This window comes from Mustela erminea, chromosome 2, assembly GCF_009829155.1.
Source record: "Mustela erminea isolate mMusErm1 chromosome 2, mMusErm1.Pri, whole genome shotgun sequence".
Taxonomy (NCBI): Eukaryota; Metazoa; Chordata; class Mammalia; order Carnivora; family Mustelidae; genus Mustela; species Mustela erminea.
Genome location: NC_045615.1, coordinates 157,752,887 through 157,766,253, shown reverse-complemented (window position 1 = coordinate 157,766,253; position 13,367 = coordinate 157,752,887). Strand labels below are relative to the sequence as shown.

General features: G+C 37.9%; 1 protein-coding gene across 2 annotated transcripts in view; it reads left to right on the top strand.

The window, feature by feature from the left end:
• BTC (betacellulin) overlaps positions 1-7,350 on the top strand; it is a 43,106-nt gene extending 35,756 nt beyond the window's left edge. The window contains exons 4-6 of one of the 2 annotated variants that reach the window (XM_032334585.1): positions 2,690-2,836; positions 3,918-4,028; positions 5,431-7,350. In XM_032334585.1, coding sequence (XP_032190476.1) covers positions 2,690-2,836; positions 3,918-4,026 — 256 coding nt within the window. In that variant the 3' untranslated portion in view covers positions 4,027-4,028; positions 5,431-7,350. The remainder of the gene's footprint in view (positions 1-2,689; positions 2,837-3,917; positions 4,029-5,430) is intronic. The other variant, XM_032334586.1, reaches the window with a different exon arrangement.
• Positions 7,351-13,367: the final 6,017 nt, after the last annotated feature.

Below are 13,367 nucleotides of genomic sequence, written 5' to 3'. Positions count from 1 at the left end.
TGTTAAAAAAAATCCTTATTATAGTACCCAGCACAGAGTAGACGTTCCATAAATTGTACCACTGAGATGAGTGGAACATATTTGATGTGACTTGACCTTTCGAGTGACTTAACATAGTATAGATTTAGGCAAAACCCTCTTGCCATGGGGGACTCTGCTATCCTGAAAAACCAGAGGTACCTCCTTTTGCTTGGAATTACAGGAATTGTGGACTCCTGTTTTTACATTAAAAAAAAAAATGGTGTGTTTCCAATAACTCAAATCCCTTGAGTCTTCTCAGTATTTTCTTAGAATGGGGATGATTTGTTTCCAGACACATACCTTTTATTTATTTATGCAGCACAGTTCATTTAAGCAGGGTTGCATGTGCTTGGGGCAAAAACTCAAGAGTCAAACTTCCTGAGTTTGAATCCCAGTCCCACTCATGTAATTTCTCTATATCTCTGTTATTAATAAATGGCAGCTATCTCAAAAGATGTTATAAGGATCAACTGATGTAATAGTTAACAAGTCTCTTACAATAGTGTCTGTTGATTATTTCAGAACAGTGATCTAAAATCTGGTTTGCCAGAATCCTGAAGGGTCATGGGAATCTTTAAAAATTATTTTACATTTTGTAAGATGCTTATTAAATAGAAACTCATGTATTCAGTTATTCAGCATTTAATAAACATCTACTAGGATCTGGCCCTCTTGATTCTCTTCCACTAAAATCACCATTAGCTGATATGTTACTGGTTTGCTGAGAAGGGACTAGCATAAGAGCCACTATATAACTTGGCTATGGACATGTTTGACCTTCTTGCATGACCTTATCAGGTTATAGCTTGCAGGTAGTACTGCTTACTGAGAAATTCAATTAAAGCTTGGTTAAGCCACTGAACCCAGAACTTATCATTAGAAAAACATTCTGAAAGAGCAGCAGGTAATTGCTGTGTATTTTATGGGCAAGTTATTGTTTAAAAATGCCACATTCAGTAAATTTGTTAGAGAAACAAGCTAATTGGAAGAGACTATATTTGTAAGATCTTAATTATGACCTTAAAAAAAAAACCTCTTTAAAAAATATCCCTCTCACACATGCAATTAAATGTGATTTTCCCCTCCAGTGCCTTTCCTATGTGTAAGAGACTTTTGATATTTCAGATATTTCTAAGCTCTCTTCCTGTGATTTTGACCTTGTGACAAAGATGCCTGGCTATCTTGCAGGAAGCAATTTTCCCTCATACATCCTTGGGGTCCTTTTGCAGTAGATGCCATTAGATATCTTTTCTCTTTTGCTTGCATTGAGCCTCACCTTTCAATTGATGGCCGTGGCTGAGCTAGTTTTTGTTGTAGTTGTTTCAAGCATTATATCAGTTATAATGTTGGCGTTAAAGGATCTCCTTACTTGTGCAAGATAGGCTTTGTGGGAATTAACTACCTTGCTCCTATCAAACATAACCTATAGAATGGCCTGGCAAATAGATCCTTTGTTTAAAAGATAAAAACAGAACAAAATAAACAAAGCCAAGAAAACCAACCTAGGTTACAGAGAAATCTGTTTAAGAAGCAGAATTTCATCTTTTTGAGGTTTATATGATTGTATATGCCACCACCATCTCTTTTGTTTTGAATGAGTCTGAAAGGTTGAATTTGCATTGTTAATGCTAAGGGACTAAATTTCACAACATATATTTTCAGTTGGGAATAGTCTTCCAACAAACTTCTTATGCACATTTGAAGCATCTAACGTGATTCAGAGAATACTTTAGACAGTCCCCAAATCACTGAGCCTTTAGCTTCTTGAGCGTTGCTCAGACAAGTCTTGGGTTGGTCAAAGGGAAACTGCTCTATTGGGGTATATCCTAAGTCTATGTTGATAAAGAGTTGACAGACTGAGGAAAGTGAACATCCCCCTAGGAGATTTGTTGCTGTCTGGTCACTGCACTTTATGACAACCACAGAGAAAGGGGCCACTTACAGGACAGTGGAGGACATGGCATCCCTCGAGCATCAGATAAAGGAGCTGGAGAGGATAAGACTCACTGTGTTTTGGAAGGATGTGGTTGGAGAGGTGATGTGGAGCCTCACCTCATCTGTGGCCACGTTGAGTAGCAGAATCACAACTGGTGGGTGGACGTTAGAGAGAGAGAGAGAGAGAGAGAGAGAGAGGAATCCTGTTGGATCACATTTATCGAGCTTCTACGTGTTAGGCATTGGTCTATGAAATTTCACACCCATTACCATGTTGGATCATATTAAATAGTGTAATTTTTAAATAATTTGCAAGAGAACTGGGACATGTTGAGGGCCCTACAATGGAATGGGAAGTCCTGGGGATTTTGAATTCCTTGTCATAGTATTATTTAAGTGCTTGGGAAGGCTACGAAGGGCATTTTACCATCCCCTCTTTCAAGCTCGGAATCTAAATCTTTAAACTAAGTTTTGGTGATTGCTGTCATCTCTGTTTATTTATATTAGCCATATTGTTAATGTTCAAGTGATGACAGGTTTTCAGCCAAGCAAAGAAAGTGAAATTACTTGTGAACACAGCGGGATACAGCTTAATTTGAAAAAAAAAAAAATTAAAGGAACTTCACCTTTTATTAATTCCAGTTAATGACAACAGTATTAGTTTCTTCAAATAAGAAATGGTAGAGATTCTTCAAAGTCTTGCACTGTTTACCTTGTTGTGTTGTTTTTCCAGCTGTGATGAAGGCTACACTGGGGCGAGATGTGAGAGAGTTGACTTGTTTTACCTCAGAGGAGATAGAGGGCAGATTTTGGTGATTTGTTTGATAACAGTTATGGTCATTTTTATCATTTTGGTGGTCGGTGTCTGCGCATGCTGTCAGTAAGTATTTTTTAAATTTACTTTTAAGTAAATCTGAGAAATTGTATGTTGCTCTGTCTTCTTCTTTCCTTCCTTCTTCTTTCTTCTTTCCATTTTGCTATGATTTAAATAAATCACATTTTGAGGTTTGCCATTATTTTTGTTGAAGTATCTACTTATGATAAAACACACAATGCATAGTTTTTGTCATTTTACTGAGCATAAGTATTTTAATTATAAATAAAGTGTGTTTAAATTTCTTGATTGAAAAAAAAAAAAAGGTGGACCAAATGTGTGAAGGTGATCAAAGGTATATACTTCCGGTTGTAAGATAAATAAGTCCCTGGGATGTCAGTATGGTATAGCAACTGTAGTTAACAATACTCCATTGTGTATGTAAGGCAGACATTCAACAGACTGAGCTACCCAGGAACCCCTTCTTAACATATTTAATCTGGCATTTTATTTTCTGTAAAACAGAATAATTAAACCAGATAATCTGTATGATTCCTTTTAGCTATAAAATGGAAAGTTATTTAAAAAATTTCTTTTACTTGCCTGATGGCAAAAAGGAATTTTTATAACACCAGTTTTGGGGCAGAACTGAGAAATGACCTATTTTAGCACATCGATTTGGAATTATGCTTTAAGAAACTGGATTGCAGACCAGAGTATCTTACACTTTTTTTTTCTTAATGTATCGGTAAGTGTAATTAACATATCCAGAGGCCACTCTAACTCTCTTGGTTTTCTTATGTCTCTTTACAATTTGTACTATTTCTTACTCATGCACTAAATAGTGCTTATTAGTAAAATAACTGGTCCCGGAAATTTTGCTTGTGCTAACCAAGCTTCATCAACAACTAGGTACCATAGTATTTCTATTTAGGTAACTCTACTCTATTCACATGTTGGCCAACTGTGGCTATCATTTGGGCCTGGAGAGAGATAGGTTGAGAGAGAACCTAACATATTTAAGAAAAAAAGGAACCTACAAATTTTTAGCCATCTAGAAATAAGATCATAGGCCCTCTTGATGGTTGATTATATGTTCCCATGAACTAACAGGCTTGTGCTAATGTCTGACACTTTGTTTTCCAAGTCCTCTTCGGAAGCGTCGTAAAAGAAGGAAGAAGGAAGAAGAAATGGAAACTCTGGGTAAAGATATAACTCCAATAAATGAAGATACTCAAGAGACTAGTATTGCTTAATGGTAAGTGTGATGAGTTTTGTAGATGGGGTGCTCTTCAGGTAACTGTTACCTGGTGAAACGGGGCTTAATTTGTTTAATAAGTCAATCCTTGGAATTTGATTATGCTTAGAAACAGCTAAAAGTAAATTGATTTTTTTCATAGACTCCGAAGCTGAATAAAAGACCTTCTCATGTCTCTCTTTCGCGTGTTACCGCATTGAGAGGCATGTAGAATGAGGACTTTCCTACACTTTTTCTGGGGTTCTGAGATCATCCTCTTTTCTAATTCTGCATGGTTGTGGTACTTAGTCTATACTTTTTCTTCCTCGTTTTTGGGTGTCAGGAAGAGGTATTTTGGTTTAATAATCTCACATTAAAAATTAATGACCGTGTTTTAATAATAACCACATTTACTGAGCATTTATGCTATGCCGGACACTGTTCTAAGCTCTTTAAATGTTACATCAATTAGGATCCCACCTGGATCCAAGAAGGAGATTTTGGTGAGGGACTGGGAGGGCAGGGTTGGGGAAACCACAGGAACTTCAAGGCTCCTGGAATTTTAACACTGGCAGGAGGCTGCTCCCTCCCATGCCTGGAAGGGCTGGGGAAGGTTACTTTGGCACTCAGAGGCTGGCCACCAGAGGGCCTATACTCTGTAGGAGCTACATCTGAGGATGGAAGTAGCCACTGCTGGAACCAAAACAAGGAAGAGGAGGAAAGGCAGAACTTTCTCACCTCCTGCCTTCAGGTCTCCATAAAGTACCTCCCATTAGCCAAACCCAAGCAGCACCCAGGTGGAGGCATGGGAGCCCTTGGGATGTGTCAGGCCCCTCCCCTTGGAGTGCAGAGTTGGGGAGGGAGGTGGGCAGAGAAAGGCTCCTAGGGTACAAAAGGCAGAGGGCTAATACCATTGGTGAGCTGGGATAGTTTGGCTGTGATAGAGGCAAATCCAATCTGACTGATTTAAAATGAAGGACATGTTTTGGCTCACATGAACTGGCAGTCCAGAGGGAAGATAGTCTGCACACTTGGATGAACAAGAGGCCCTCACACCAGGAACCATTATTTCTCTTTTTCTGCTCACATATCAAAGAGTTGGCTTCATCCTTGGCTAGTTCCTCTTAAGTCATAGTGGTAGCACTGAGCCATGTGCTTCCTTGATCACGTCCAGCAAGAGACAGCAGTGACTCTCCATAGCTCAGGTAGCAGTAGAAAGAATCTCTTTTCCCAGAAACCCCAGCAGATGCATGGGGTACTGCAACTGCTTGTCGAGAAATCATAATGTTCTCTTAGCTTATTACAGGATGACAGTAATCATTAATGAACTGAAGACAAAAATGCTGGCTCTAGATTTTTCTTTTTTAATTTCTATAGTACATTTCTCTTAACCAGCTTGCTGTCTTTTCCCTTATTCCTGCAGGCTATGAAGTTACCTCCAGGCTGGTGGCAAGCTTCAAGATGCCTTGCTCATTAGAAAATGGACAGAATGTGTCTCAGGAAAAGAGCCAGGAGAAATGAATTTTAAATGATGTATTTACTTTTTGTCTGTAATGTTAATCTGTGTTTTTTACTATTTTTATAATAATAAGTAATTTTATTATTGTTCGTAATTGGGAAAAAGCACTCAGTTAAGAAATTTTAATAAACGTCCACTTAAAGTTTTGTTAGCAGTATTATCAGTCAAACAAAAAAGGAGAGTCGGAAGGAGTTTAGATTTTAGGAACTGCATTAAAAATAAAGCTGCCATTTATCCAGCACATACTGTGGACCAAGAGTTTAAAGTATATCATTTCCTTTAATCCTTTTAAGAACCTATGAATATCTCCTATGAACCTCATTTCCCATATATGGGAAAAGACACAAAGAAGTTAAATAACGCAACCCAGATTTACAGAGGTAGGAATTGGTGGAGCTGAAATTGGAACCAAGAGTTACCCAACTTCAGTTTGGGTTCTTAACTATGATTTTTGTTGATCAGAGTGGGTACAACCCAACTCACTGATATAACCCAAGACTTTATACTACATTATGTTTTGCCATGATACTGAGATGCTGGGGATATTTTCCTGGAGAAACTCAGGTTGGAGAGTCCTGGCTGTATATGTTAATATTACCATCATGTTTTCTACAGCACTGACTTCTTTTATATTCCTTTGCTCCTTTATAAATTCTCTGCGGCATGAATAAATTCTTACATTAGTAAAGCAAACAGATTTGCCCCCATAGCTAGGGTAATGAATAAAGATGGAAAGTAAATGCCTGAGCATCTTTAAGCCCAGGTAAGTGTTCATGCTAACTAAGGGATAAATTATAGCACTGGAAGAAGAGGTTGTTTATTCCTGGGCAATGGTCAGTGACACCACAGCAGAGCCCAGGCACACACTGTCTGTGACCATAGCCTCATTTTTGTTCTTCCAAAAAACAGTACCTTTGATTGCTCTCAAGTGACTGTTGATGCAATGAAATCATGACCGTGAGCATCTGTTACTTGGGACCATCTTGCCAAATGTTCCTTCAACTCCATAATATATTTAATAAAGATTCTTAAAAATGAAAAAGCTAAATCTATATTTAGCCAGTATTCCACAGAATATGAAAATGTCTACACTGACTGGGTGGGTGATTTATGAAAACCGATGGAAGGTGTCCCCCACTTGCTGTACTTACGCTGTTGTGAAGCTAGCTAAGCAGGTTTTATACCAGAATCCTAACAGATTTTACTCTGCAGCATAGACTTCATACACAAAGTGAAGAGGGGAATTCAGACTGAAGATGAAGTTGGATGTCACTTTCTAGCACATACCCTGTTTTGAGTGAGAATGAGGTTATCTTCACAGAAATAGCTCAAATATATAAAGCGCTAAGCCAAACAACTAGTTATCTTCTAAATCTGTTTTTCCTTCTGACTTAATAACCATCCTTGAAACAGGACTATATCCATCGGATTCCTGCTGCATATGCTTTGTTTCCAAAAGTCGTCTTCTGGGCTAATCTATGCCCTTGCTTTTTCTCGGTGTACTTTGATACCAAAGTGCTTGAAACAAATGGTTGTTACAGCATTTTAAAACAAAACAAAATGCTGAAAATGTTTCTCCTTCCCGGAACTGAGGTTGGTTAACCAGTGGAATCTCTCAAACCAAGTCAGGCTTGGGAATTTTGTTTTGATCCTAAAATGTAAATGGCGTTTCTTAAAATTTGGTAGGTCTGATATCAAGAAAGAACTTCAAAGATTTTCATATTTTTAAAAAATGTATTTTATAATTGTTTTGTATATTCTAAATGATGTTGTTTATGTAAACTGTCAACATTATCATATAATAAAGTAAATTTATTTTTAAAACAAAGTGAGCATATTTATTTGGAAGTTTTTTTATCAGTACCATGAATTATTAAGAGAAATAAATTTTCAGATTATTGTTTAAAAAATTTTTATATTTTATAGAGATTACAATTCATGCATTTGAAATAATCTATTTTTGTTATAGGTTTTTCTTAGAAACTAATGAATTTGGAAGTGTGGTGGACACCTGTAGGATTATCTGCACAGCTGGGGAGGGTATGTGCTATGGTGAGTGCTGTGAAGTGTGTAAGCCTGACAACTCACAGACCTGTACCCCTGCAGCAAATAATATATTTTATTTAATAAAAAAAATAAAAAAAAAGGACTGCCCAACAGCATGGCCGTATTTTTGGACCCCCACCTATAGCATTTGGTTGGTCTAAGGGGAGTACTTCATGAAGTCGGGTTAATTGGAATCATTCCCAAGGGGACTGTGAACCTGAACAGAAGTTAATCTTTCTGGGTTCTTAGGACATAAAAATGTGGATTTTGAAGCTATTGTGGCCATGTTTTGCTTCACGTGTCCCAGAAAAGCAAAAGAAGCTGGTCAGAGGAGAACAGAGACAAGACTCAAGTTTTCTGACAGTCTGAGTCCCTGTTACGTGTAATTCTAGTACTAGCTTCATTCTATTCCTGTCTGTGGGCTCTATGAGACATATTATCATTACATTAAATACTTCATCTGGCTTAAGCTAGTTCTATTTGGATTTTCTGGAACCTGGAACAAAGGTCCTGACCAACTCTGGTGCATCATGAGATTGTGGAGAAGTTTCTTCTCTCTCTCTCTCTCTCTCTTTTAAGATTTTATTTATTTGAGAGAGAGAGAGCATAAGCAGGGAACAGGAAGGCAGAGGGGCAGAGGGATAGGTGGAGGCAGGCTCCCCACTAAGGAGGGAGCCTGATGTGGGGCTCGATCCCAGGACCCTGGCAGATGCTCAACAGACTGAGCCATCCAGGTATCCTTGGAGTTTTTAAAATCAGAAATGACATCTTCTATGAAACAGAATGTCAAGTTATGTTTTTCAAATAGTGTCTACCATTGTAGGAGAGGAACACTTCTATCAACTGTATTCTATCTTCACCATATGGCCATTCTAAAGGATGTTTGCAGGAAACATGGAATTCAGCAAGCATTGTCTGCATACCTACTGTTCTAGGCACTGTGCCACCCACCATGACAAATGCTAGGCAGGAATGAGACATGGCCCCAAGGAAGCTTGCAGTTTGGTGGGAAAAGCAACTACTCACTGATCATTTCAGTTCAATTTCTTGCTCTGGGAGAGGTTGCAGGTAAATAAGATACGAGAAGAGGATGACTAAACCAGCTTAGAAGGCATTGCAGAAGGCTCCTGAAGGATATTACATCTGAACTGATGACTGTTCTTGAGAAATAAAGGTCTCTACCCCTGGAGCAGGCTGGATAGTTCTTGGATCCTTGTTAAATTCTATAGAATTTCTTGGGAAGCTCTAGCAGTGGAGGAACAGAGACTAAGAGAAAAGAACAAATCAATGCTCTCTGCTTCATTCCAGAATGCTCTGGGCATGATACGATCAAGTACATGAACATATGAGCTGACAGGTGAGATGTTCCTGGTTCCAATGATATTATATTATTAAGTGAATGGGATCTCCTTCCTGAAGAGGATTATGTGGGTCTCTCACATTTCCCACTTCATATCACTGCCTATGGAGTAGGCGAGCTACACAGAGAATGGGGTAAAATGCTCTGGGTCACATTATCTTGCTATTTGGACAAGGCTCTGGTTATTGCAAAATTTTGTGAAGGAAGTCCAGGACACATTTCAGTGTCATGGATTTAAAACCAAGCTGATGCCTCAATGAGACCTTCATTTGAGTATATTCTGTATATATTTTGTTATGAGAGCCTAAACACATTGGAGCATTGCTGTCATTCATTCAATCAGATAAAAAACTGGGCAGAAGATATGAACAGACACTTCTCCAATGAAGACATACAAATGGCTATCAGGCACATGAAAAAATGTTCATCATCACTAGCCATCAGGGATATTCAAATTATAACCACACTGAGATACCACCTTACACCAGTTAGAATGGCCAAAATTAACAAGACAGAAAACAACATGTGTTGGAGAGAATGGGGAGAAAGGGGAACTCTCCTACACTGTTGGTGGGAATGCAAGTTGGTGCAGCCACTTTGGAAAACAGTGTGGAGATTCCTCAAGAAATTAAAAATAGAGCTTCCCTATGACCCTGCAATTGCACTACTGGGTACTTACCCCCAAAATACAGATGTAGTGAAAAGAAGGGCCATATGTACCCCAATGTTTATAGCAGCAATGGCCACAGTCGCCAAACTGTGGAAAGAACCAAGATGCCCTTCAACGGACGAATGGATAAGGAAGATGTGGTCCATATACACTATGGAGTACGATGCCTCCATCAGAAAGGATGAATACCCAACTTTTGTAGCAACATGGACAGGACTGGAAGAGATTATGCTAAGTGAAATAAATCAAGCAGAGAGAGTCAATTATCATATGGTTTCACTTATTTGTCATTCATTCAAAAATATTTAGTAAGTGCCTACTAAGTACCAAGTGTCTTAGTGTTGGGCTTTTATCAGTGAAGAATATGGTTAAAAACAATCTGTGACCTCATGAAGCTTATATTCCAGTGAGTATAATATTTCACAGCATGGAGTTTAAAACAAGGCATACCTAAGAAGTTATGATATCCAGAGGATGTTACCATTAATTAGAATTGTAATCTATGCCACAGGCTTGGAGCATAAAATGCAAGAGGAGGACTCACAGAAGAACTCATTCTTTGAAAGGATTAGCAGATTTCCCTTGATCTCCAAATAATTTACCTATTTTAGTAGTGACTATTAAGAGCAAAAAAAGTATAACCATGTTTCTTTGGTATAAAAACCTTGGTTTATGCTTTTTTTTTTTTTTGTCATGGTTAATGAATAAGGTGCTACATCTGGGCATCTGTTCTTCTTCAAAGAATCATCTATGCTTCAAATAATCTTCCTGAAAAAGAACCTGTTCCCATGTGATCATCTTTGGCAAGCTGAGCGTTAATGCCGAACATAACGTGCAAGTACTTTATTCTTGCCTGTTTGCTAACGTTACTAAGTCCTGGGAATGTGTATCTTATAATAACATCTAGTTGGCACTTCTGTAAACCAATTCTCCCCCCGGGCCTTTTAGTTATTGGTGTTTGAAGTCGTCTGAAATTCTGTATTAGGAAACTAAATAAACTGTACAACTTCAAAAACTATGTCAGCAATTATTTTGGGGAGCTAAATTAGGAGGAATGTTTCTGCTATTGGAAATTTCAGCGTGGATCTCCAGGTATGTTTAGTCAACAGTTCCTGTCAGAACTTGTATTATAAAAACAATGGTAACCAGACATTTTTTAAAGACTTTCTCCGTGTTTTACTTCGCTTTCTCAAGCTTAAGTTACACAAAAGTAAATGTGCAACAGAGGTACCTCAAGAGCAGTCTCCTTTTTTCTTCTCCTTTGGTCTATTTAAAAGAAGTCAAACAAACAAAATTCTTCACAAACACAGATCTCCTTAATATCACTCACTGCAGCAAGTGTAATTATTTTTGTAAGATGTGTGCAGAATAATAAAATATTCCAAAACTCTATGAGCCAAGCTGGGGCTGACGATTTTTCATGTGCTGGGTTTTAGTAATAAGTGAGAAAGAACCTTTCTTTGACTTACCCTGTAAAATGATTTTTGAAATACTGAAATGTGTAAACTAATTTTGATAAACCTGTTTCTAGCATTATTCTTTTTTAACACCTAAAAACATTTGTTTACTTAATGAAACAGAACTATCAATTCTTAAAAAAAAAAATCATGTACATAGTGTTTTTTTGTTTGTTGGTTGGTTTTGTTTATTTTACTCTTTTTTTTTTTTTTAAAGATTTTATTTATTTGACAGACAGAGATTACAAGTTGGCAGAGAGTCAGGCAGGGGTGTAGGGGGAAAGCAGGCTCCCTGCTGAGCAGAGAGCCTGATGCGGGGCTCGATCCCAGGACCCTGAGATCATGACCTGAGCGGAAGGCAGAGGCTTTAACCCACTGAGCCACCCAGGTGCCCATGTTTTGTTTATTTTATTCTTAAAGAGAATCTAGTCTTGGGTATTGGATCTCTACCCTTCTGCTTCCTAACTCTGAACTTCAAAATATCTGAACTCTTAACCAAACCAATGCTCCTGATCATTCTCTCAACAGCACAGAGATGTGGGAAACTTGCTTTCGAACTGTTAAAATGCACAGGTTTCAAACACAAGGTCTTCGTTCAGACAAATCTGGGCCTCACTCTTTGGTATCTCACATATAGTGAGGCCCTTGCCAGTTGCTTCACCCTATGAACGTTCTCATCAGTACAAAAAAATAAACAATAAATAGAGTGGACTGTAAGGATTCGATGAGGCAACACATGCAAAATACTTAGCTCAGCACCTAAAATATTTTAAACACTCTCTGGGTCTGGGCCCACTTAATTTTAGTTACTATTACTATGATCAATAATAGTAGTGACTATGGTGATGATGTTCTCAAAATACTGTTACGGAAGACAAGGAAGACTTTTTCTGAAGTTAAGTCACTGCCTTGATACACTGAAGTCTTCTATATTTTTCAGGATTCACAATCCCTCTGGAAAGGTGTATCTTTCTACTCTTGTCTGAATGAGCCATGAGTCGTTAGGGTGAAGAATTCCAACTCAGGGACTGGCCCTATGAAACTGCCTTGTTTCTCTCCCTAGATTCTTTCTCTCTCCCTCCTTGAAAGTACCCAATGAGAAAAATTAAAGAAGAATTATTACAATGCTGGTGGAAATACTTCAAGGTCTAATACTTTTAAATGGTGCTGAGATAAGTCCGTTATTTTTGGAGATGGAGTTGAACTTCATTCCTCACATACTGCCATCACTGGAAGTTGTAAAAATAACTTGGGTTGGGGACTAGGTGTGGCCTCTCAGGACTGCTGTTCACAGTGTGTTTGCACAGTAATAATTATTATACCCATTTCCTTGATGATAAACCTAAGGCTCAGGAAGCTAGAGTTTCCTGCCAAATCATACTACCGGTAAATCCTTGTCACCTGCCTCTTAACCTTGGTATCTCAGATCTTGAAAGAAAAGTACAATGAAATTGCCTATTTCAAACGGAAAGAGACAGAAACATGTTGTTCTAGACTCTACCCACTGGCTAAATAAATGATTACTAAGACTATGGTTGACAAATCTTTGAAACATTTTAAAAAGTAAACAACCGAACCAGAAGACAAATGAGAAGATTCTGTAGCAACTAGCTGATTTGTTTATTTGTTTGTTTTTAAAACTCAGACTTTCAGCCAAGTTTACCAGCCTTAGTTATTTTTCCTTAAGTTAAAATATCTGAAAATGGAGAAAAGGACTTTGAGTAAACACATGTAGATTGAGCGATATGGCATGCACACAAACTTAACATAGGCATATCGTGATCTTAGTGGAGAGTATTTAATTTGGTGGGGCCAAAATAATCTTTCAAACCACAAAAGATATGAAAGATATGAAGAGATAAACAGCCTGGGAAGTATATGGCTGTTTCTAAAGTTTTTATAATTAGTAAAGTTTGTACAAACTGATGTAAATTTAAGATTTCTTTTTGATAACTAAAATTAATTCCACATTGCCTAAGTCTCTTGAATTCAATGGAACTTCATCAGTTTAAACCTCACCAATCCAAAATTTGGGACAATTCAGGCATGGGGTAGGCAGATGTTTACCTTCATGAGAAGTAAGAAATAGCATTTTGTAGAAACCATAGAGGAGGTTTCGGTGTTATAAGCTTTTCCAGTACATTGAACATTATACTTATACAGCAGCATCTTGTATTTTTTTTTTAAAGATTTTTTTCTTTAATTTATTTGACAGATCACAAGTAGGCAGAGAGGCAGGTAGAGAGAGAGAGAGGAGGAGGAGACAGGCTCCCTGCTGAGCAGAGAGCCTGATGCGGGACTCGATCCC